The sequence below is a fragment of the Opisthorchis viverrini genome (assembly GCF_000715545.1).
Source record: "Opisthorchis viverrini unplaced genomic scaffold opera_v5_424, whole genome shotgun sequence".
In the NCBI taxonomy this organism is placed as follows: domain Eukaryota; kingdom Metazoa; phylum Platyhelminthes; class Trematoda; order Opisthorchiida; family Opisthorchiidae; genus Opisthorchis; species Opisthorchis viverrini.
Genome location: NW_008752084.1, coordinates 362334 through 388909, shown reverse-complemented (window position 1 = coordinate 388909; position 26576 = coordinate 362334). Strand labels below are relative to the sequence as shown.

Below are 26576 nucleotides of genomic sequence, written 5' to 3'. Positions count from 1 at the left end.
ATTTGTTTGTGGGTGGTATGGTGCCGTTACTGGTCTTAGCCGTTTGATATCCAGCTTCTGCAAGCGATTCCCAGACACTTTGCTCTCGAAGTAAGGCCCCTGATTGTTTGGATCATTTTTGACACCCATGCTTGGCTGCGATGCGATGCAATACCACTCCACTGATCGTCATTGCCCGTTGGTTTGGCACAGCCGCCGCCGCCAAGCGCGACAGGTGTTCTATCATTATCAAGATGTATTGATTCCCGCTGGTTGTCACCGAAAAGGGACCCGTGACGTCAACAGGCCACAACTCGCCAACTTCTGAGACAGGAATAGGTTCCATGGGATGGGTAGCCTTTTTCGTGTCCCGTTTCATCGGCTGGCACCGCTTACAGGACACCACATAATACACCACCTCACTTCTCATCCCAGGTCAGTAGGCCCTCTGCCAAAGTAAGTCTACGTCTTGGTGCACCCTGTATGTGCCATCTAATGGCATTCGACGATAAGCTTCCGTCTCAGGACGCGAGGCAACAGGGGCAGCCCAACATCGGAATCGGTGGCGTTCCAGGAAATTATGCAGCTCCGTTTAGACTTAGCCGACCAGTGTGACTCTGGGACCACACTCTCCGCTCTCAACACTCATTCCATCCAACGAGGCGGCTATAAACTTTTGCAACACAGGATCCTACCGTTGGAGTGGCACCAAACTTCCCGGATCCAGTTCGACGACGAGGCTACTGGCCCCAACCATGATCCTGGGGGCCTCATCTTCAGCCTCTGGTTTTGACAGCCAATCATCCAAGTGGTTCTCCTTCCCTGGCACGTACTGGATTGTTCAGCGTTAGTCAGGAAACGGCTGGCATATTCGCTCTGCTTTAGGACTGGGCAAAAGCCGCGATCACTAGCGTCCGTTACAACAGTGAGCATCTCTCCGACCCTGGGAAATTTGAGGGTCAGTTGTTGATCCGACATCCGCGCTTCAACACGCTCAAATCTTCATGTGCGTCTCCGGTCCATTCGAATTTACGATTTTGACCGAGCAAATCGTATAGTGGCGCAGCGATCTTGTTGAAATCCTTAACGAACCGGCTGTATTATGTTTCTCGTCCAAGAAACTGCTATAGAGATCACTTTGAATTGGGAACAACACAATCCTCGATCTCTGCCAATTTTTCCTACAGTGGACTAACTTCTCCCTGACCCACTTTATGCCCCCGCACAGTNGTGTCACCGAACACCGAGTGAGCTGTGGATTGGCTTCATTCATCCGCAGGCCAGCCTCCCGGACCCGTTTCAATACGGCCTTCAAATGAACTGCGCGCTCTGGTTCCGAATTGCTGTACACAACGATATCGTCTCCATACATGGCAACAATCTGGAGTCACTTCGTTAAACGAAGCATCAAGCACCGGAATATAATGGTGCCCCAGACAAACCAAACGACATTCGTCTAAGTTGATACTGAGTGTTTCCAACCGTGAATGCTGTTTTCTCCCGGTCCTCTGTCTTGGTAGATGGTTGCCAGTATCCGAAACGCAAGTCGAACACCGTGAAATAGGAGGAATGCTGGAGAAAATCGAAAGTCTACGCAACCGAACCGACAGCTACAACCCGGTTTATGGTGAGTTGATTCAGACGCCGGATATCCACGCAAAACCTATATTTTCCGTTCGCCTTCCTTACAAGCATAACCGAGGAGTTGTAGGCACCATTGTCTCCCTCGGTTATGCCATTTTTCAACTTCTCTCGAATTTGTTTATGGACCTCTTACCGTAGATAGAGCGGCTGCGGTCGTGGGCCGTATGACGAAAGCGTTCTGACGAGAGAGTGATTTCGCGTTCAATCCAGAGGCAGAAGCCAAACGGATCCTCATCGCCCGTGAAAAGTTCGGAATATTCCTCGACCACAGACTGTACTGACGGCACGTTACAAGACGGAAGCTTTCGGACATGCAGCTCACTCACGGCAGCGCTTGGATAACCCTCAAGCTTGACTAGTCACCAGTCTTCCCCGCTTTGGGTCAACCACGGAATCTGTGCTCTTGGGAGAATCTGCCCCCAATATTGTCTGCTCTATGTCCGGGCTGTTCAAGAACGACTGCTGCACGGCCATGTCGCCTAGGCGTATGGAGTGCACCGACAGTCCGTCGATCTTCAGACGATATCCACCCACTGCTCTCAGGTCTAAAGCGCACACTCTGCATTCTTTTTGGTTCTCTCACCGCCTCAGCGATACCCCTGCTCCTGTATCACGGGATCTTCATCCTTAACCTGGTCACGGCAACAAAGGGAAGAAGTTTTCACCTTCGGAGTTATTGGAAAACAATAAGTGAAAAGTTACAGATGACTGGATAGTGAAGCTAATTCTCATATGCATATAAGAACTGAATATCCGTCTTCTTCTCGAACGCGTTGACTGAAAACGAATACTAAAAAACGACTCCAAAATCTCCGTGATATATCTCACTTTTCAAAAGACGCGAAGCGGAAAATCACATGCTACTCGGATGCTTCATCCCCAATATCCAAGAACACACAAGAACACACTTCACACTGATATGTGAAGTCATTTATGACGTCAATATTTTAATCTCGAAATGATCGACATCCAATAGCTGTCCAAAATACTCATGAGTCTCTAAAAGGCATTCTCATACGAAGATACTACTAACAAGACGTGGCAAGGAGCTGGGTAATTGGAATGATTGTGCAACGCATTTCGTGAGACCTTGAAAATGTGCGAGGCTGGTGTAATGGTTATCATGGCAGCCTTCCAAGTTGTCGATCCGGATTCGATCCCCGGGCCTCCCAGTCCGTTATCACAAGGCCGATGGGAATCCGCGTATTTCGCTCGCCCACCGTTTTGTTCTCACCGATCGCTTCTTCTATTGCCAGTTCACTAGTCTCGTGCCGGTCTGGTCACGGAGAATCAACATCAAGCACGACAATGATCATTTCACATACCACATCTAGACAAACGCTATAGGGCCTGAAGAATTCAATTAATTTGGATTTCTATACCAAAAGTCGGATACAGTGATCTAAATTGACGTGAGAGGTAATTTCGCCAAGATCAAATTTTCGGCGAGCATTGGAATTTTTCCTTCCAGCATCAACCAACGAAAATGGGTAATCAGCCAATATCTTTGATGGAAGGTCACTACTCATGGCGTATTTAGTAGTGTAAATTAAAAGAGAGAAAAAACATTCAAATTTCTGCACGAAAATGAGAAATAAAAAGCTTGTGGTGATAGTCATATTCCAGTAAAAGAACCATACTCACACAGTCCTCCAATAGCGTGCGAGCACAGAACTGCCAGCTATTTCACTGATACCGTTCTCCGGACTGGGTGTTGTTGATTACCGGCGATGAGACTGGTATAAGTGCAGCAAAAGAACCATACTCACACAGTACTCCGATAGCGTGCGAGCACAGAACTGCCCGCGCGCATCAGGCAGCGCACTTCGACCTATCTAACTGAAAAAGTTTTCCGAACTGGGTGCGTGATGTTGAGTCTTGGCGACCGGACCGGCACGGGACTGGTATCAAGGCAGTAGAAAAAGCGATCGGTGTGAAAAAACGGCGGGTGAGCGAAAAACGCGAACTTCAAACGACCTTGTGAAAGCGGATTGCGAGGCCCGGGAATCGAACCCGGATCGACAACTTGGAAGGCTGCCATGATAACCATTACACCAGCCTCGCTCATTTGCAGAATTTTTGTGTTGGTTCATCTGCTTTTAATGTTGCTTTCATGGTTTCTTTTGAGTTTTTCTGGTCGGCACAATTTGTGCAAGGCTCATTACACTGTCTATTTGGCGCATGACTTACTTCCGAACATTCTCTATCTCACTTACATCCTAATGGATTTTTAATTTTCATGTAATTCTCGTGTAATTCTCTTCGTTAGGCCAGTCTCGTTGCCTTGGTTACGTGTCCTGGTTACCCATCCAGGGTGTAGAGTCTGAACCACACTTTATCCTTTGTCAACAAAATGTCGCAGTTTTGGATTTCCTCACACTTGTCTGCCTATTCAGCTCCCGCATATTTTCACTACATGGTTCAAGAGACCTTTCTCACACATTTTATCTCTGTTATTCTCTGGCCCATAGAAGATGTCTCAAACTGAAACCAATAAGGTGTTGGTACATTCCGTATATAAAAGTGCATCACTAGAGAACCAATCAACTGTCTTCTTCAGATTCACAAAGCACTTTAATCTAGTGATCACAAGGACTTTCCATTCAGTTGATTTAAATTCTGCGTGTCGGTTAGTGCGGAATCGTTAAATCCAAGCTCCAGTAAAGAAATGACCGATCTTCTTGGAAATCGTGGAGTGAAATTAGATTCGGTCATACTGACAAAGGTTAACCCTTCTCCCACACCCGTGAAGTCTACCCGGATAATCTGTGATCGATCAGCAGAGAAGAAGTACCAACTGGGTGATAAAAATAAGCGGAACATTTTGGCCAATCCGAATGATGGCTCTGTGCATGCAGTGCGTTGGAATAAATCAATACGGACCCCAACAACACAGCCTAAGACCTATTACGTGAGCGGCGGAAATGGATCAGCCATGTGAGTTCGGTTTCTTTAAAGGGAGTTTAACTCCCTGTTGATATTTCACAGAGGATTCGACTCTTACACTCATATGCATACTGATTTGGCTTCCATGAAAGGCTCATCTGAATCTGAGCCGAATCTTTCTGGAACTCGGACACCAGGCCTGCCTGATGAGCTCCTAAAGTTGTCGAAACCGGCTGTGGTTCGCTGAAGAGTTTATGGGCAGTAGGGGAACTCGGACACCAGGCCTGCCTGATGAGTTCCTAAAGTTGTCGAAACCGGCCGTGGTTCGATGCAGAGTTTTCTGCAACCTTATGGGCAGTAGTTTTCACAAACTGGTGTCAAGCCCTTCCACAGCGCACCTCTTAAGCCTGCCAACGTTTATATAATTTATCAAGCTCCTGTCACAACGAGACTATTGTTGGTCTGTGAGATGCCTTCATACTCAAATCAGATGTTCACTTAGGTCAGTAATCGTAGCGACTGAAACATGAGGCGGCCTGGTGCAGCACATTCAGTTGCCTGAGAACATCATAAACGAGAGATTCAGCTGGGTTCCAGGTGAGTCTCTCGAAAGAACCGAATTAGTTTGCAAATGAGTGTATATTCGCTAATTTCGTGCAACTTGGTTTCAAGTGGAACATATGGTTGACGAAAACCCGGAGACGGCGCCTACCTGATGAGCCCCAAGAAGGGCAAAACCGGTCGTGGGCTGTCGATGGATTTTCAGCAACCTTATGAGTAGTACATTACAAAGATAGGTCATTAATGGTTCATAAGCCCAGGAGTTCGAGTAAACTGTTCCCATTAGCAGTCTTAAAAGTACGCACATCATTACACCTCTGGACAATCACCCAGATTCAGTGCGCTGAATTTCTCGCCTTTGAACTGAACTAGACTTGATGGCTCAAGTGGTTAGAGCCCGAATTCACTAACCGGAAGGTCCGTGTTTCGAATCCGACCTCTGCCTCTCGACTTCCCCTGTCTATGCTTGGGCAACCTGGCGCTATCTCAGCCCTCGTGCTTCCTTCTGGTGGCGTGTCAGTTAGGCACCGAAGGGGTGCTACAGATGAATGATTATCTAGCCTTGATAAACACAAAGTGGGAGGAATTACTGACAAACAGAGTGAAGTTCAGTGAATGGATCGCCAAGACTTCGGGGTTGGGGAAACCAAACATGTGTTCCTGCCCACATATCTCTGGTTTCCATTTTCTAAAGACATCGAAGGACCAGCGATTTCCGAAATCAGCTGTCATGCGTCACGACCTGATTTCTAACACGCGTCGGCTAGATGGCCACTGATAAGTGTAGGGAGTGGGCCGATCGACCAGTTTATCAGTTTCCCTAAGTTAATCCGCCTCAACTTAGTCAAAGTCGTCTCACCATCCTACCCACGCAGGTGGCCAAACACACACACACACCGCTGTTTGCCTGTTCGTCCAGCTGTAGCAACTTTTTGGTGCCTAGCCGCCGCACCACCCGCAGGAAGCACAAACAAGAGAAACAGCAGACTGGATCGGATTTAATGGAGGAGTTATTTTGACGGGCAAGGCCTGAACGCAGTTTTTAGTGTGAAGGACGCCTAGTCTTGCAGCGTAGTAAGCGCGTTTTGCCGCCGATTCGGGGTGACGTTGCATTAACTCACTCACTGCACTTTCAAACACCGGAACCCAGTGAGTTTTGGAACTTGAAGCACCCTAACCACTTTGGAAATTCCCGTATATTTTTCCCGTACAAATGTCCGTGGACAACTGATCGAACGTATTATTTCACTTTGTAAGAGAAGCGTTCTTTGAACACTTTCTTCTGAATTTTCCTGCAGCAGGTGACCGGGATGATGCAACCAATTACCTCCGGAACAGTATACCAAGTTGTAACATTTTGTGCTTTTTTCAACCCAACACCGACATGGCAGTGTGAACTGCAGAAGTTTTCATGGATTCGTAAAGTCGTTTACGTAACTTGCATGACATGAATTTGGAACTAAACAACTGAACGAGTCGGAAGAAATCTGCTAATAGGGGTTATGAAGGCCACACATATTTCCCGGTGGACCACGAAAGAAGTACGCGGTGATGAGATCTTCTAATCAGAGGATTCTGTGGTCAGTTCATTCAACTAGGGTCCATCTGCTTAAGGTCAAATATACGTTGCACGATGGAATCACCTGCTAACTGGCAGTGAGTTAAAACCTAGACACTTGCAAACATATTCGTACCTGATAAACTTTGCCAAGACCGAAACTCCAATCTAGCGCTTCCGCCATTTGGTGTGAACTCACCAGAGTTATTGCTATGGGACAAGAAGTGGAATGTTCGAACGACGGCGATGTAAATACGTACATTTCATCCAGCTGCATTCATCTGACTGAAACATTGATGAACTCAGTAACCACCGAGAGAATAGGTGAGCTAAGACAGAAACTAAACGCATTGATTAAAACCCATACGAAACGTATTTGCGAACCTCCAGGGATTACTCCATCCACAAATAGACATAATATGAGTACCGCGAGCCTTTCGAAGTGTTCAGGTTCTCGTCACGGGGTAGGTTTGACGATCAAAAGGAAGAATTGGGTTCCAAAGTCTATGGTACTACTTATAAATTAGTAAGCAAAATCATACGGAAAACCTTGATTATCCACAAATACATTCAGCTGCATAACAATTTTGGTCTTCACTGGCGACTCATTTGAATCCTAGCTGAAGCTCTGGTTTATCATGTCAAAGTGTTTTCAGCAACCTCATGAGTAGTATGTTGCGTCCATGGTCTACGTTCATCGCTTAAACAATTTAGTGGCGCTGTTGCTGATCTGTAGAGCACAAGGCGGAAGCCTACACTCCACAATGAACGGAATGTTGGTTCGACAGTTTGAGTTGCAGTTGTCCCTCCAGAGGCTGGTCTCGTGATTCTGAATGGCGGTGTGATCACGTGAAAATCAGGGCTGGGAAAGCCACAGCAGGCCCAGAAGACAGGGCACTGTAAGTACACCAGCATTGTCAAGTTGTGGCGACCAAGTTGTGCAGGGACCATGACGGTGCAAAAGCGGTGGAGATCAATAGACACATGGGCGGAGTAGGCAAATGAATGGAAGATTTATCAAATTAGATTCAGTGACAGACTTACTTTCTTGAAGGAAACTCTTCGACAGACCACGGCCGGTGTCGCCCTTCTTGGTGCTCATCAGGTAGGCACAGTCCCCAAGTTTCCATCAGTCTTATGTTCAACTTGAATCCGAATTGGACTGTTTTCGGAAAATACACCAATTTGAAAATCAGTTTAGTTTTCACGAGAGACTAAAGTGAATTGCTCGTTTATGATATTCTTCAACTGAATGTGCTGCACACAAGCCGCCTCATGTTTCATTTGGCAAGTAACTCGAGATATCCTAGTAAAATTTTCATCAAGAAAACTACTCACAACTTTGCCGGAAACTCTTCGGCAGCCCACGACGGGTTTCGCCCCTCTTGGGGCTAATCAGGTAGGCCCAGTCCCTGAAGTTCCGTGAAGCTTATGTTCTACTTGAACCTAAACTGGACAGTTTTCGAGGAACACACATTTGCGAATCACTTTGGCTTACTTTCTATCAGCTGCACACTGTGGATGACCTGCCAAACGGCTCACATCTAATCTGAATAATTAGATTCCCAAGACAAACCATTCCCCCTCAGGTGGAAGTTGAATTAGAATGATCTCCCCTCTGATGTTTTCTCTTCAGGACAGACATTGTATGCTGATACACCTTGCCAGACAGACGCGTAGGACATACTGCGGTTGTTAGTTATACTCAGTGAGTAGCAAAAGGCATTTAGTAACGGTGCCATCTTATTACTCAAGAGGACTTGTGACATCTCCCGGTGGATCGCGTTCCATGCAGTGCATGAACCTGGGGTTCATTCAAATACCCATTCTCATGTTTGAAATATTAAGGGTTGAAGCTAGGGAATAGCGTGAAGCAAGGCAATATTTTTTCACTCACCAATGTTTATCATGTGTGTTCATTTTCATATGAAGATTCGTCCCATTGATAACGTTTTAAAGGTTTTTTCGTCGAGTTTAGCTGAACGGTAAGTGACTGACTCTTGGTAACTTAAAGGACAGCCGGTGGTTCTGTAGGAGAATTCTGAAGAGTAGGTGATACTACATCCCGTCTTATCACACTGGTGATCATCAGCTTGTGGCGGAACGGTTTAATTCTTGACTGATAACCGGCGGGTGCCGGGTTCGAGACCTCCTGAATACCAAGAGCCCGCACTTTATACAATATGGCGAAATGTACCCCACCCTCCCAAAGTTTGCTCGTCAACACCCGAGTACATATGGATTCTGATTGCTCCAGTGAAGATACAGTTCTTCCTTCGTCTTGGTCTCCAAAGTGGAATCACTTACGTCGAAGAAACGTGTTGAGATATCTGAAAATATTCTCTCTATCTGAGAAGAATTTGTCGGCGCACAGAGTTTCATTTCGAAGCACAAAACCATACATCCTCCATAAGTTGGAGTTCAACATGGCTCAGTGGTTGAGGCGCGACTTATTGAGCGAAAGGTCAGTGTTTCGAATCCCACCTCAGCATCTCTTTTGCTCCCGTTTAGACATGAAAAACCCGGCAGCATTTCAGCCCTTTTAGTGCCTCCTTCGGGGGGTGGGGGTGGATGACAGCTGAGCGCCGGACAATTATTTTGATCAGTACTATTAATGTTACACTGGTCAGACAAAAACTCGGAGATGACGACACAACCAATTTTAACGTTTTTTGTGAGTCTAGGAGCTGTGTTTTGTCTGACGGATCACACATGTGCCTACAATTTCGGCTACAAGTGCGCGTGTTTGATAATTGGACGAACATGAATACAACCTGATGTGGTTGAAGTTCGTAAGCCTGGAGCGTGAAGCAGGTGGTAGTCACGGAGACGAAAATGGATGAGAAATTGTAGTGCACATGTTGTCGAATAAGTTTGCAAGTGTGAACAGGAATGGTTACTTAATTTGAGTTTTTGTGACGAGTGACTCAGTGAGTGACCGCTAGACTTTACTCGAGAGTTTCTGTGGGACGATCAGTTTGGAAAGTCTGTTTCATGTCAGACTGGATAGGTGGTCACACTTCAGCGCCAAATTTGACACGGAAAACATCGTAGTGACGTCAGTAACATCCACTACTATTCTGTTAGAGAGGTGCCTCCCTGGCAGGGAAGCCGAATCGAATAGGTACTGTTTGTAGAGACATAAATTGTTTTTAACGCTTGTTGTTGAAGACAGAAGCTTCCAGTAGTAACACTGCAGTGACGAAGTTGTTCCCTATTCTGAATGAACACCACAGGGTTGAGGCAGTGTTGAACCGTCTGGGTTGGGTCCGATATCTGGACAAGGAGAGCGCGGTCCAGTTTCGCTGGGTTCAATGCCATCAGCAGATTCACTATGCCGACTTCAAAGAAGGTTTACATCTGGTGAGTTGGTTTCTACTATTAAGCCGAATTTGGTATGCTGGAATCATTTACTGATACAGTTTTCAGAGTTTTCTAGGTAAATCTGTTCGTACTGCAACCCTACCTCATATGACATTTTATTTTCGTTTATCGATCATCACACTTTGGTGAGAATGAAAGGAGTAACTGTTTACCACCCGGACGACTACAAAGGTTGCATTTAAATATCGATCTATTTCAAACCACGTAACTATGATCAATACCGCTTGGTTGACTTTCGTTGCAAAATTTTTGAAAGAAACAAATGGGTTCGCTTTTTTACCTCTTGCGATCTGTTGACACAAGTAATCACCCAGAAAAGGTAGTACGGCTGACCACAATCAACTATAACATACATTCAATTTGTTTTTCACTGGAGACTCTATTGAATTTCTCGTTTCTGATGTCCCCAAACTGAAAGTGCCGGACTGTTTTCGAGAAAAATACTCATTTGCAAATCAATTTGGTTTTCACGGGAGACTCAATTGAATCTCTCGTTTATGACGTCCTCCAACTGAAAGTGCTGCACACAGGCCGCCTCATGATTCAGCTGGCACGATATTCGAGATATCGCAGTATATTTTCACAAAGGAAACTACTCACAAGGTTGCTGAAAACTCTTCGACAGCCCACGACCGGTTTCACCCTTCTTGGGGCTCATCAGGTAGGCGCAGTCCCCGAGTTTCCGTGAACTTCTTCTTGAATCCAAATTGCCAGCGAGTGTATTTGGAGTACTTGGCTAACTTTGGACACCAGTTGTTAGGTATGGTTTACAATATCCAAGACGTAAAATGTTCTGATCAAAATCTGACGAGTTATTGATTTATTTTGGAAGAAATACGGGACCTTAACTTTGATAGCAAATGCTGGATGGAGGGAAAGAAGATGAAATGTCTTTCTGTCCGTCCGTCTGTATATCGTTGACATGCGACTAAATGTTTTTTGGTGGACCTCCAGTGCTCAGGCGACCGCAGTCAATTCGGTTTGACCAAATGATACCAACGCGTTTTGCTTTTGCACAAGTGGACCTCAGAAGGCTAAGTGTCACACAACACATGTGCAGGCAGCACCTACGACAAGGCAACTGTTTTATGAAGCAGTCATTGGATCTACCTAGGTTGATTGTGGGCGAAAACAGCGGGTTTTTTAAAGGTCGCTCACTGGTACGACTACCGTTGGCGACCTTGTTCAGGACAAAATAAATCTAGACGAAACAGAGGTCAGTTGGTACCTGCCTCTGTGCAATCAGTTATTTAGAGACTGTTCAGTTGTTCAAAGTGAGAATCAAGTTTGTGTGATAAAAGCTGTCAGGTGGTTACGCTATTTTTTGGTGTTTGTAGGCCCCGACCGCGCAGCGGATATGGGCCGACGGCAGTTTGCACGTGTGGTTCCAAAGCTTTCGTGTAGCGTTGTTCTGCGTGCACCATTAAGTCCTTGTAAACTGACTGAGCCTGGTCAGATCAATCATCGTGGTCAACCACCAAGCTATACATCTCGTTTTTGAGTCGCGAGGGAATTCGAGGTGGGAAACCTGTAAATCCCTCGTGTAGTGTAATGCACATTTTTAGGTGCCTGCTTGTTTGCCCTGCGTGAACAAATACTCTCATCCCCACAACAGACCTTCAACACAAGATCAGTCTTATTCCCCGAATTAATGGAATGCTCAGGGTGCAACACATGTCTTCTAATCTCACTGTCAATTCTGAAGACTGTGTGTAAGTAAATTCCTGAAGAATTAGCACGAATTCGTCCTTGCGCGATCTGAACAGCTGATATGACTGTTCTATTTTCTGAGTCTCGCTCTGCTTGCCACTGACCGAGAGCTTTCTCATTGAGAGGTATTCACTTGTTATTCATCTGCGGGATCCATTAGCCGCACAATGCTCCTAGGTGCAAAACCTTTAGGAGTGGACTAAAACTTTTTGAGCCAAAATGTTGCATTTTGATGAGTGTTCGCTCAAAACAAAATCCAACCTAATGTATTTTCATTGTCCACTGAAGCGATCATACCTCTAGAGGAAAAGTCTGGTGGAATAATTCTCCAGCATCGCTGGGATGCTTAAATGGGGCTCGAAAGTTTGGACTGGTACTCTGAACTCGGTTGTCCGGTTGCTTTGGTCCATCAGGGACACATCATAGCTTTCGAAAGTTCACTTCCATTGTACGAATACTGAGCGCCGTTCATCTGCAGATTATCCCTTACGTTGTTTAACTCGGGGGCTATAGAGGCCTGACCAGAACGTATCATTTAAGCTTTATTTATTGGTGAGCTTACAGCGATTTATCCTCAGTTCCAAGGATATCGTGAAACTAAATTCAGCTATCTTCCACAGCGAGTCGGTTTACTATGAAACGTCACCACCATACCTGGTTTGTTGGCTCTGAAATGACATTCCAAGAGGCTAAGGGAAGCCGGGAAATCTTCTTACGCTATTGAAAATTCATCAACGTGACGCCAGATACGTTGCAGACGTGGGATCCGATTCAGCATCTGTCTTTCTAAGTGTCCGATAAAACTGCCCATCGAGGTTGGTGTGACCTGGAAGCACATGACAAATCCATTATTTTTCTGTACCACGTCATTTTGAATATAATGTTAGTCGATCTCTATTACGCGAAAATAGCTCAGTCGTTAAGGCGTGAACTTGTTTGTCGAAAGATACGTGGTACGGACCCAACCTCAGGCTCCCTTTTGGTGCGACTAGGCACCCAAAGGGTTTTGCAGCTGAACGGTTATGATTACTGTCCTAATAATTGTATCGTTCTTGGACAAAGCTCGATTCCAGACCGCATATCGGTAGTGACAACTTGATGTTGGCGCATAGAAATGTCTCCTTTTCTAACAGATGGTTCGGAATTTCAAAGCTCTGAGTACTGGTGTATATAGAAACCCATCTGCAGTTGTGAGGAAATGACAAAAAGGGTGGAAATGCGAGCAGAATGTATTCGTGCACTGATTCATCTTTGCGCCAGTCAAAAAATAAACAGCCGATCACTACGACACGGGGCCATCTTTTCGAGTCATAGCACGAATCAACCATTCGCATAGGCTGAAGTTTCTTGAGGCAGTATTAATTAATCGATTCAGGCATGTTTTATACTATCAGAAAGGCCCGAGTATCAGTCTGAGTGTTACCTTAGTTTTACTGGTTCACTATATAGACATACAACCAACCCCGTTTTGGGTTTCAATTCATTTCGGTTTACACGTATCGGTGAGTTGAATTTATCGGGTAACGTTCTTTTCAATGCTTTGTTCTGAGAGGCACAATGCTTTAATGGTGTTGTAGCACGAGTTGACTTACGCCCACTGAAAGTGAGGATGGGAACATGAGTTTTGGGCATCGGTTTGAACTATTTTTGTCAAGATCTAGTTCACGTACACTCAGCTGGAGGACATCAGGAACGAGAGATTCCGCTGGGGTAAGTTGGGTATCTCGTTTAAGACAAATTAGTTTCAATTTGGGTTCATTTCGCAAACTCGTACGAGCGGAGGTTGACGGAAGCCCCACTCAACCCCTCACTGACGATGTCTGTTCGATTGATTGTGAAATGACGTTTCTAACTTCGGCAAAAAATATCAACAATCAGGGAAACTCTAAGGTTACGCTCAACCTATGAGTTCCAAGAAGCATCGTTAGGCGGTTACAAGTAACTCTATGGATAGTATTTTCTACAACACAATGAGCTTTATAGTTCCAAACAGAGTCAGTCTCGCTTCGATCAGAGTTCTACTCAGCGTCAATGTAGTTTTGGATCCATCAGAAATACGTCATCGTGACACGGCGACGTATAGTCGCAGTCTTCGTCAGACGACACAGAGGGACTTCTTGCTCAAAGTTACTTTGATCAGCTACCGACTGAGAACAGAAAAAAACTTGTAGCAGGGAGCCTCGAAGTTTCCCAACAACCTATTATCAGTTACATGAGGGTAGAATGAATCTCCGTAGACTTTTTCCCGTGTAGTTTCAGAGGTTGGACAGAAAATTCTACTTTAAATTCTTTCACTCTGTCTGTAAATGTCACCTCAAGTGCAGCGAAATGGCCAAGCTCAGCAACCGAGCCGACTACCGACTAAAGAACCACATCAGATGAATGACATTTGCGTACCGGAACAGAATTTCACCGAACGATGCGCATCTGAGATCGGCCGAATATCCCGTGAACATAACCGATCTTAGGACTGTACTATTATTTCACGTTCTAAAGGAAAACCACGCGACTGGTTCCAGATAACTTCTGAAGTCTAAATTTGTAGTATCTGATAATGTGTTGTTCTACAGATTGACAATTTTCCTAACCACCGTCATTCAGAAAATTCCCGGTGTCTGAAAGAACGTTCTCTTTTCTGGGTATTCACCTCTCTTCATAGAGGTAACACTTTGTCAGATGAGCGGAATATTACGTGTTTCATTTAAAACAAGCAATTTGTCATCTTGTGGTTCTCAGCCCACAGTCAAAATCAGTGTGCAACTGAATGTAGCTCGCGAATTCCCCACAATTTGGGCTCAAGTAGACCCTAACTTTGCTGAAAATTCAGGACTTGCACCTGCCAAATGAGCCATAAGTAGGTCAAAACAGGTCGTGTGTTGTCAGTGAGTTTCCAGTGAGTAGTTTCGTTCAAGAAAATCACTTCCACTATTCTATATCACCCAAATGTTCTACCTCCGTGACATACCGCGGTATCTGTTTCCAGTCCATTTCAGTGAGATGAATACCAATAAGGAGGAACGATAAGCTCATCTGGTCTTCTACGTCCATCGGTCCTTACTGTCACATGACCTTGAGAAAAATGGGTCAGCCCTGGATGAAAAGTACATCTAGGAGCTTTCTGGTATGAATACATCTACAAAGTTGTGCGCGCTATCCTGGAAACTGTTGGGTGTTACCAAATCGATAGCATGTTGACCGGCTCAATACGGATTACCAATCACGTGGAATACTTTACAAATAGTGCAGATAGAACCGTTGAAAGATTCGCAACTCAGTAGTTGTTAGCCGAATTTGTGGGACTGATAGACAGTCACAGAACAGACAGGTTGAGTTTCCCTTAAAAGATGTACACGAAAATTGTACTTGTGTCCGAAAAACTGTTTAAAGTGTATCGCATTTCTTCTTATTACGGATAGATTTTTTAAAAACCGACGCTTTATCGTTCATCATTCCATTCTAGTTAAGTGCTTTCACGCGGACTGAATTCACCAAACCGAATCGAGATTTACGTGGACTGAATGATACTGATTGTTGCCTTAATGGTACAGTTCCGGTCGATTGGACCCACTTCATGGCTAGCGTTAGTTTTTTTGAACATTTAACTGCCATCTGACGGTCTTCTCGCTCAATGTGTAGATGAGTAGACGGACAGAGACCACTAAAATGGAACGAGGGTGAAGCGACAGTTGTTAATAAAAAAATGAGAAGACTTCGGGGTCTAGCTTGATTCCGCCAGAATAGTTCGGAATCGTACATTTCTTTCGAGTTCACGCGTGAGCGGACCTGGACTTTACTTCTAGGTTTGCACAATCGATGCGGTCAGACACGAATGTTGCGTTCGTTCAGTCTTTTTCGGTGTATGGCCAACGAGTTCTGAGTAAGATGAACAGGAAACTGGTCTTTGATGAAGTAGCAGGCTGGGCCATGTGTTACCCGCGTGCCGAGAACATTGCTGTTTTCCCTGCCTGATTCGGAGTGGTAGGTAAATAGAATTTGATTTGAGAGAATGGGATCAAGGATGCTACGAAATATCTGGGTGCTTTTTGGTGATGTTTGCCATCCAAATGTGGTCCGTGTGACCCTATGTGTGCTTGACTGTGAGCACTGAAGGATATAGCGGTTAACCGATGTCAATGGCGTCCATTCGATATAACACATACGCAACAAAGGCTGTCGGACACTGCCTGAATTCCGCAACAAGAGTCTTTTCGAACGGTGTGATCCTCGGTTTACTTGGAACCGTTTTCTGCTTACCACCCGGGTGGATCAGATGGCTTCCGCCTCTCCGAGATAGTGTGGCGAACGCGTCCCATCCAGCAGTCTGGCTGAGCGTTTGAGGCGTAGGCACCTTGAATGTTTGTAATTGGCTAGTTCCAGATCCCCTCTGTGCCATTTCTTTCTTGTTTCCATTACGGGGCATTACTGAGATAAACTAGCATGGTTCTGCGGTACTAAAGCACCGGTGTTCTCATCTGGTTGGTGTTTCTGTCAACGACCGTGACGACTGTTGTGTGGAGCGCATTGCCAGCACCAAGGTTATTTTCACTTGGTCAGCTGAAAAGCGGGATCTATTGAGGCAACATTAGTCCTATCTGGACAATTTAGATCATCAACTCCTAAGGTTTGTAGGGTAGTCTTTTGGTGACCGCCCTTCTATATGTCCTTAAAGAGGTCGATTACTTGTGGGTGGGCAACGTTAAGAGAAGTTGCCTGGAAACATCACAAACGGGAGATTCAGCTGGGTACAGCTGAGTTAAAGAGGTCGATTACTTGTGGGTGGGCAACGTTAAGAGAAGTTGCCTGGAAACATCACAAACGGGAGATTCAGCTGGGTTACAGCTGAGTCTCTCGAAAAAACAAATTAGCCTGCAAATGAGTGTATATTCGCTAATTTCGTGCAATACGGTTTCAAGTAGAACAAAAGGTTGACGGAAACCGGAGGACTGCGCCTACCTGATGAACCCCAAAAAGGGCGAAACCGGTCGTGGGCTGTCGACAGATTTTCAGCAACCTTATGAGTAGTACTTTATAAATATGTACATTAAGAGAAGTTTTCTTATAACTGAACATTTCGTTCACCGTGGGTCAACTTGGTCGGCCATGAGGTTGAAGATGTCTGTAGACAGCTAGTTTTTATATTTTCAACGCCCGGGTTTCATTCTGTAAGGTTAAACTTTGGGATGATTTCAACTTGTAACAAAAAATGCCACATGTTCAGACGTCCCAGAAATCTAGCGTAAATAGAGGACCGTTGGGTCGGTTTCAACCCAAGGTCAATGCATTTAACGACGTCACATTGAAATTATACTACGATAACCTCAGCAACTCGACTGCTCTTGTTTCCGTTTCGGCAACATAGCAGTATTTGGTTATTTGTCTGTTCCCTTGCTGATGTCACCTCGGAAGTATACCACGATAACTCGACCATCCCACCAACTGAAAGACGAGACGAACTTTGTTCAGCGCATTCAGTTGACGAATTTCATAAGTGAGAGGTTTGACTGGGATTGTTACTTTGAAACCAGTTTAATGTCTAAATGAGTGTAGTTCGTTGATCCCTCGGGAGGCTCGATCACTACATTGAATTACTTCAATAGAGGCGTTTGCAGAATCCGTCACGCAAAGCAGCCTGTACTTTTTAATGTCACTACTGATCCATCGATCACATGCCTCAATCGATCGTCCCGAACCGGGTTGTTGAGTGTTTTTTCGTTATGCTACCGAGTTGAACTTTTTCACTCGAGGTCATATCGCGGTTAGTTTAAAAATGACTGTGCACAACCGATACAAGGACACTGCCATCATTCATTTGATGATGGACTTCGGTTCAATCTAAGTAAAGTTTTGCTGAACCACTTGCAGCCCAGTTAGTGTTTAAAGCTTCCCAAAATCAGCAACATTTTCGAGCTCGCTTAAGTTCGCTGGGTGCCATGACCGAAACTAGATTGAAACACGAAACAAAACCAAGAATTCAACTTGCTGAAGTGCTTCTGCTGAGCAACTGGAGATGTGCTTCAGTGTCCAGTTTATCTCGTATAGCTCCCCAGCCTCATCAATATAGAAACTGTGTGTTTGGGCAGAACATAAGACCTTTCTGTGAATATCAAATCATCCTTTGTCATTTTGTAATATACCGACTTAAATCTTTAGTATCCGATTGTTCGATTTCTTTGTGTCGGTAACATCTTTAGGGTTTACAGGTACAGTCATTTTGAGCACAGTCTTCATTCAGACATGCCTCACGGTCTTTAGGTTGTTAGTCTAAAGATGTTACCATCCTCTGGTTATTTGGTACACGTGGATGACCCTCACAAATCTTTCCACTACTGCGGGTTTAATTTCTGAATCACGTGTTGACGTGTTTTACTCAAAGATGGGCTTTTCACTGCTGTAAGAAACCAGAATCCAAGGATTATCTGTTCTCTTTCTGCAGGTTAACCACATACCCAACTGTGGTATACTGACAAACAAATTGGGACTCCTGCTCAGTCTCCGTGAGTATGAACGCCGATATCAGCTTCGTTACGGAAGAGCCCCATCTGTGAGCATGCACGATTTCTTCCCGGAAACCTACATTGCGGATGACCCAGTTGAACGTGACGCCTTCTTTGCAGCTTACGAAAGTAAGCGCTACTTCATCTTATATTTCCACTGTTTTGGAAACCCGTTGGTTACACAAACTAACAACTTAGGCAAACTTATAACCAGGTCGGAATTTTATTTTTGACTTGAGCTACTCAAAGGTTTAGAGTAGTTGCAGGTGATTGCATAACTCGAGTTCACACGGATCTCGTTTGAAAAGTTATTCTCCTTTTCTGGCGCAGTTATTCTGGTGAATCTATGCCGAGGTGGAAGAACTGACCTCGAGTTTCGTTCCTGAACAGTGCATGCCCTTGATTGTGTCGGGGTGTGAGCCCTGGGTATGTGACATGCGAGGTGAGCGTCTGACTGAAACTCTAACAAGATATCTAGACGGAGAATAACGAAACTCTTTACGAGTAATTGGACCATGGAGCCTTCTTGATACACGGGTGTGAAAGTCCAATTTCGTTTCCTCCGCACGACTGGATTAAGCAGGTTGTTGTAAGTTGTGGCGTTCCTTATCCCCGAGGAAGGACAGGTTAGAAGAGGACGGTTCTAAAACCACCAGTTCCAGCTGCCGACTGGAAGATCAATACTGCCACTGAATTATTTATTTTAATGAAACTACTTATAAGGCTACACCCGATGAGTCTTGAAATAGATCTGCTGGACGCGGCACTACTGGAAATCAGACTTCTATGTCTTGATCTCAGTAGTGTCAGGATAGCCAAACTTCCGCTGACAAGTAGGTAAAACTTTGGGTCATGATGTTCGAGGACAGTCCGCCAGGATGAACCTCACATTCTCTCTGCGGATATCACTCTTTACTTAAAAGATAAAAGTAAAATTCCATATTTATCCATCGCCTTAATATATGTGACATTCCGACTCCCTGTCTTTTCACAGTGTGCTGTCAACTAACTGTCCTTGTTTGTTCAGTTTAGAAAACCAAAGATGATCGTATCCCATGACGGCACTGGCAAAAATGCCAAATTGTAGACTCGTACCATATCTCTTTTTGAAGCCACGTTCTCAACTTCAAGGTCTGCACACAAAATCGCATTCCACTAGTGTCTGTTTATCGTGCATCTAGTTAGAGACATCAGAGTTCACCGTCAGCGGGCGAAACTGCCCAAACTTCTGTATTTCTGTACTTCTATACTTCTGTACTTCTGGACCTCTGTACTTCTGAGTATACCACAACGAACTTCATCAGAATAATCAACCAGCACAGACTCCACTGCAGACCTTCGAAGATTGCCTAACGAAAAAAAGCACAGATATCACAACTGCTCCTGGTGACTTAAATCAACCAGCGAAGGTGAACGCCAAGTGGCAATCGTAATTTGGCGTTCTACCCCAAATTTGGACGAGGAGAATATATATAACCAGGCTGGTTAGAGTATGGTCTTTTGGAAAAATGCTTTTCAACAAAAACACTTGGAACTTGTGCCTTGGTTTCCTCAAAAATAACAAATTTCCAGCTATCGTTATCGATCGAGTGTTAGAGACCGTCTTTCCTTTCGGGACAACCTCATGGACCCCAACTTGGGTTCCAGTTCACTTGAACTTACTGTTTCCGCCAGTAGATTTAGAACCTGCTTAGTAATCCCTGGTAGAACAAATGTGTCAGAGCCAGTTAGCTAAAACGTACTCAAAAGAGGCTCTGACAGACAAACCGAAGACTACAACTATTCAGCATATCCGCCTGTAAACCCAGTAGCAGAACCAGCGACGAAAATTTGAAGGTTTGAATCGATCAGTTTAAAAGGGACTTGAAAAGGATAAATGAGAAAAGTCAAGTAAATTGAAAAGGCTTTCACCATCAAAAGCCGCTCTATCCCCTTCATGTTGGATAGAAGACCTGTACAAAGATAGCAACAATAAGCCGAGTGACCCTTGCCACGATGCCACCCGAGGGAAGCACGAGGGCTGGGATACTAACAGGTTGCCCAAGCCTAGACAGGGGAAGTTGAGAGCCAGAGGTCGGGTTCGAACCACACGCCCTCCGGTCAGTAAATTCGCGCTTTAACCAATTGAGCCATCCCATAAAGTACACCTGTAGCCTGGGCTGAAAACACTGCTCATAAGGTTGCTGAAACTCCTTCAACAACCTCATTATGTCTGGATATGTTGCGATATCAGAAATATCATACCAAAGGAAAAATAAGACAGTCTTATGTAACATTTCTAATTGAAGGATACCACCACAGAATAGAGATTCAGCTGGATTCAGCTGAATGAAAACGATAATATCTGATAAACACCTGTGGCTTATTTACAAAGGAGGGCAGGACACCTTGAATATCAGTCCAGTAAGTCTCGTTTTCTAACGACACCACTGACATCCTCAGCAAAGGTGGAATGAAATGTCAGCTTTCCACTTCACCGTGGAGCAAGTATATGTGAAAATCGACAACGTCGTTTAAGTCCAGAGAAAGCGTGGAAGCATTTTTCATGGTGATGTGTGTGTGATGCGTCACACAGGCCCTAGAGAGAGACGGAAGCTTCAAATTTGCGTCTTACTTGCAAAAATGGCAGTAGAAAAGTTTGCAGTTATTGATAAGGTGTTGAAAAGTTGGCAGCTCAATTGCACTTGTTGAAAATTCACCATTCATGTGCTCACTCCGCCTATGTACTGTTGACACCCCATCACCCACCTTGCCGCAAAGGGCTTCCCGTCCTGTCTGACACCTGTGTATTGACATGTGTGTGTGCGACTGTGCGCAGCTGACCTACTTAGCCATGCGCGCTCACGTCCCGTTTGCTGAGCCTGCCTTGTTTTCTCCGTGGGATCACATGTCCAATAGGAATCACGAGACTGCCGTCGGAGTGGACGACCGCGACCCAAGCTACTAAGCCACCATTCCGCTCGCCATTGTTTGGTTTGCGGACGTTGGCACTGCACTGTTTTAGTCAATGACAAACCTGTAAACTTGATGACGCTACGAAGGTGAACAATTGAGGTTTGTTGTACACATTTACTTACACTTGTGTAAATATTACCATAGAATTACGAACCCAATTCTTCCATTTGGTTTTCAGGATTGAAGAACCTATGCGTCACTCAAAGTTCCGCATCGATAATCTCAACACCAGGTGTCTGTTGATCTGTCCACAGAGCTCATCATCTAGCTTGCAAGTCAGTTGCCAAGCTTGGAGACCAAATTGACAGCCACCTGAGGAACTGGCCATTACGGAGTTAGCTAGCTAATCGCGGTTCTCCAGGAAACTCTCAATGGCCTTAACTTTAACGATTCGCTAACTCCCGAGAATAGCGAACTACCGAAAATCGGGTGGGCTTGCACCCAGTTCATAGGTGCATCAACCGACAAATTTACGAACATCTCCGCACATACAGGTGGTCAAAAACGATCGGTTTTCTTGATCTGAAAGCAGTATTTAACCCACTCAGTTGCTGTTTCGTGAAACTACCAAACTAACTAATACATTCCACTAATTTTATGTTCATGTTTCCTCTCACCGAATCTAGTACCCGTACAGGTCCACAGAGTTTTGCACAAAAAAGTGACCTTCGGCAGGGCTGACATCTCTAGCCGTTTCTTCAAAACGCGAAATCACAGTGGTGACCACTGGAACTGTCCAGCTGCTGATGACAGGAGTGAGAGGAACCCAGTGACTTAGAGTACGGGGATGATGCCGTACGGCTTGTTCCAGACTTCGGCACAAGCCAAATTGTATTATTCTATTTGGCATGCCTTGTCCCTAGTCGGGGGATGCATTTTGCACCGCAAAATGGGAGCATTCCACAATTGCAATCCGCTTTTTGCCGTGTTGCTTAAACGAGGTCCTAAGTACAACTATTCTAGAAGCTACGTCATTCTTTCCGTAGCATTACTGACGATTTGGAAACTAGAAACAGGATAGCCTGTTCGATTCATTAAAACTTGGCCCAGATGTGATGTGAGCCTGTCGGAAAGAGAATGGCTCAGAGTGCTGCGATGCAACCAGTGTCGTTCAACCACAGCAAAATGAAAATGATATCGGATGACTTCCTGCCTTGGTTCATCGACGCTTGTGTTGCGGGAACTTGTTATTGTTCACGTCGGGATACTCTATAGGGCATTCGCAACTGCGAATTTGCCTTGTAAATGAAGTAAATCTATGCTGAGAAACCAAGAAGCACTGTGCAGTTGCTTCGCCTCATTGGGAATGGTCAGCCGTGCGCATCTTACAAAATTCTTGGAGGTTTTCGAACATTCGGCTGGTACTTTTCACATTTCATCATTCGGCCAAGCGCTGATGAGTAGCGGTGCAAGCAACTGGCACTATTCCACAAAATTTCATCAGCTTTGTTGACTCGGCAATGTAAACACGTGCTCCTAACCCGTTTACACACCCGATTAGTTCAGAAAGTGACTAAAATGAAGTCACCGATGGAAACGTTTTGAGTTTGTAAATGTTATATCTGCTGATTAACCGGCCTGTGGTATCTGCTGTTGAGCCGCTCAAGTGCCTAGTGTCGGAGAGAAAAAGGCTCACGGAAGGGAACACAATAGCTATATTCCAACAAAGTGGTTGCGAGAGCGTTGGTGCGTGCGAGTGCGAAAAGTACAACGGCCTCAAGCTTTTTATTGGAAGGACACTGTCTGAACTTGGTCCAATGCTGACGCACGCGGTCTGGCTTTAATACGAGGCAGCGACGTGCTGCATATTGAGGGGGCGTTGTCTACCTGGTTAACATCTAGCGGACCTGAGAGTCTCGGTAGATTTCGGGCATTCAGTGGTTGCTTTCAGGAAGCTGACCTTCGTGATAGTAAAGCAGCTCGAAGCATCGATTTTCAAGGTCAAGATCGCACACGCCATTTACTGGGATAGGTAACTGAAGTCTCACCTAACCCTTGGTTGCAGACCCTATCTGATATATCCAAATCGCCAGGTAAGTGGCACTCTTGTGATCATTCAGATACTTTCGTTTGGTAAATCTGCTGTGCCCCGTTCGTCTCCGTAACTGCTCCAAGTAAGACTTTGTCATTCCTACTGGTGAAAGGGGTCTCTGACTACCCGAATAACGAAGGTCTCATAGGAATTTTGTGGTTGGAAAACAGAACAGAACAGAGCAAAGTTCTCTCTTGGCTGCCCAGAAGCAGAGCATTCATAACAAACGTAGCTGGGTAAAACCGATCCATCCGGACTTTCCGAGATGACTGAGGTTTTTATCCGTTTTCATACTGATCCCCAATGAAGAGTTCAAATCAATAAACCACTCATGTTTGTCTGTATCTCCCTTCAGGCAGTGAGACAAAAGTCTGGATCAGTAAACCGATCGCGATGAATCAAGGCAAAGGAATATTCCTTGTACGTGATATCAGCGTATTTAAAACCATTTTGGAAGATCGTGACAATGAAGCAAAGGCACTATCGATTGGACTTGCTCCCAGATTAATCCAAAAGTGAGTACTTGGTCCCATCAGGACTCAAGATTTTCATTCGCTTTGAATAAGCATGTTTAACCCCTCCCCCAACCATATTTTTTGCCCCAGATATATTGCACACCCGCTTCTTGTGAATGGCCACAAATTCGACATCCGTTGCTATGCTCTTGTTGCCAACACAATGCCCTATCTGGTTTTGTATCATCCGGGCTATGTTCGACTCTCAGCGCACTCGTACCACCTCAGGGATGACAATCTACAAACTCATCTGACTAATCAGGTAAGGGAATGCTCACACTTGCATTGTTGGCCTTTGCTTCTTGCAGCGTCAACATGAAGGTGATTGTCTGAAAACAGCATTTGATCTCGTAGAAAGTTTTTTTTCTTGTAGGGTCCGATTGGCTGAAATAGAACGCATTAAATGACCGTTAATCTTCAATCAATTGGAAAAAGTTTGGAACCGATTGAGAAGTCATCGTTTCAGAAGAGCTTGGTAAACAATCGGTGGCTTTTTATTTGGGTACCAAGGTCTACATAGGACAGGCGGTCAGGGAACTACACATCAGAATCGGAGAGCATAGTAGAAAAATAAACAGACCTCCGAGAAATGCAGGTGAATATCAAGCGTTACTTAAAGATTCGGCAATCGCGGAACACGCACTGGACACGGGGCACAAAGTAGACTTAGAAAATGTTGAGGTTTTGAGGCCAGGACTACGGTCCACGTCAGAGTGACTGATAGCCGAGGCGGTAGAAATCGCCAAGCATCCCAGTGTTAACAGAATGGAAAGCGTGGAACTGGCAGGCGTGTGGAGAACGGTCTTGGGTCACTCGAGCTAACCAGTGTTGGTGTGCGATTATCAGAGGGATTCCACTTGACTTGGATTCCACCTGACCTTACACACCTCCCATCCCCCAACTAAATTGTCGTAACATTCACATGCCCACGAAGATCAAGGAAAACCTACCAGCGGTACCCAGGGTGAATCATCAAGTAGAGCACCCTGAAGTGGAAGACTAAGGAACGAAAAGCGACCAGAACTAATTTGAAACTCCTCCACCCATCGATTTCAAGATTCTGGAACCCACACTAGTCGACAAGAGCCGTTAATTGATACTCAACACTGCCCTAGTGTGAAGAGAACTTACTGATTGGTTCCCCGTCTGTCTTATAACCTAGCCAACTTAGTGTCCTGTTCACTTGGCCTGAGCTTTTGTATCAAAAGCGAAACGTTTCCCAAATAAAAACCACCGGTTGTTTACCAAGCTCTTCTGAAACGACCGTGAATCTTGTCCAGCTATACCGAGCAGACTTTTTTTACACATCATCCGTCTATTTGATGCAGACTCACAGGGATGTTCGTCGCTGTGAAGCGTTTCGGTTTGACTTTTATTGATGAATCTATAACTGGTGCTTTATACTCGATATTTTTGGAGAGCAGAATCACTCGTATGTTGCTACACCACAGACTTCGTAGAGTTTGCACAGTCTTCCCAACACAGTATCTGCTCATTCCACCAGCTTCGAGTATACAGAACTTTAAGTATGATTTAACAAATAGCCTTGAAGATGAAAGGTTCGGAAGTTGCGCAACCTCTAGTTTTTTATTTAAAAAATCAAATTCAGCACTTCCTGGGTCCACGCTTGTTTGTACAATACGCTACCAGATTCTTGGTCGAACAGAACTGCGCCGTATGCTTTTTTGGGTCGCTTGGGTCCCCGTTCACTCTCCGCTCCTCAGATTCTCGTCATCTTTACCTATGGACCTTGGTAAAATGGTGAATCCTTGTCTCTTCCTCGGATATTCGGATACTGCCATCACAATGTCTTCCTAATTTCGGGTTAACAATTCATTAAGGAGTTGCATCAACCGAACAGAAGACAGACTTTTGTATATGAATTACTTGAGTTGACGAAATACACTCATTTGCGTACGAGTTTGGTTTTGATGAGAGACTCACCTGGGGACCAGCTGAATCTCTCGTTTTTAGGCTGTCGAAGAGTTTTCAGCAACCTTATGAGTAGTGAATTACTTAAGTTATTCTCAGCTCCAGCTGCGCAAGGTAGGCGGATACGCATAAAACCTCGTTCATGATAGGGTGACCAGATAGCATTGATCTGTTCACCGAGCTTGGTAATTGGTTTGTCAACGTTTCGCCCCCAGTCGAAGACACAATATCAGTGCGCAGTCTAGTTCTCTTCATCAGCCAATCAGCACTCAACATAGTCCATGCTACCAACGCCACAGCACTTGTCGCAGGGACAGCTCTGATTGGCTGTTTCAGTGTACTGCACCACCCAAAAGATTGTTGTAGGGGGTTCGGTTCAAGGACGCGAGAATCGACCGTTTTTTACTTCAGTCAGTCGAGCCATTTAGGAAAACCGCTCAAACAAACGAACGGAAAACATACATAAATAAGAGAGCGTGTACGATCAGACAATGGCAGGCTACTCAACTTCCAGCTGATCCTTGTTGACTAACCGATTGCATAAAGGGGGTAATGTAATGCATTTTATTAGACTTCGCTTCTACCGTATAAGAATGAATCAGGCGACTTAACACCGGTTTTACGGCATCTGTTAAATGCCATCTGGTCACTGAACCAAACCGTTTAGGAATGATCCTCCGGCACATCAAGCAAACATAATTAAGCAATTCGCTGTAAGAGCAGTAAATCTTTTGAGAAAGGTGTCACAGCGACAGCAGTGAGCCAACGCAAACTGACTAGTCGGTACGTTTCGATAATAGCACATGTTGAAGTTTGTTAGAGAGAAATCTTTCTCGGCTGTTGTTTTTCACTCGAACTGTAGAATAGCCGATTATCTTGATGGATGATAAATTATCACTACGTTGTGCACGGTGCTGATGTGCCGA

At 45.0% G+C, this 26576-nt stretch overlaps 2 protein-coding genes across 2 annotated transcripts in view; one reads left to right on the top strand and one right to left on the bottom strand.

Annotated features, from left to right (window-relative positions):
• Nucleotides 1-2744: 2744 nt before the first annotated feature.
• Nucleotides 2745-26576, bottom strand: part of T265_10939 (hypothetical protein) — a gene marked incomplete at both ends in the record, with an annotated part of 31390 nt that continues 7558 nt past the window's right edge. The window contains 3 exons of the mRNA XM_009177457.1: nt 2745-2899; nt 21044-21206; nt 24669-24704. Of these exons, the coding sequence (XP_009175721.1) occupies nt 2745-2899; nt 21044-21206; nt 24669-24704 (354 nt within the window). The remainder of the gene's footprint in view (nt 2900-21043; nt 21207-24668; nt 24705-26576) is intronic.
• T265_10940 (hypothetical protein) overlaps nt 4292-26576 on the top strand; it is a gene marked incomplete at both ends in the record, with an annotated part of 35397 nt that continues 13112 nt past the window's right edge. The window contains 4 exons of the mRNA XM_009177456.1: nt 4292-4560; nt 9865-9991; nt 18156-18345; nt 23559-23718. Coding sequence (XP_009175720.1) covers nt 4292-4560; nt 9865-9991; nt 18156-18345; nt 23559-23718 — 746 coding nt within the window. The remainder of the gene's footprint in view (nt 4561-9864; nt 9992-18155; nt 18346-23558; nt 23719-26576) is intronic.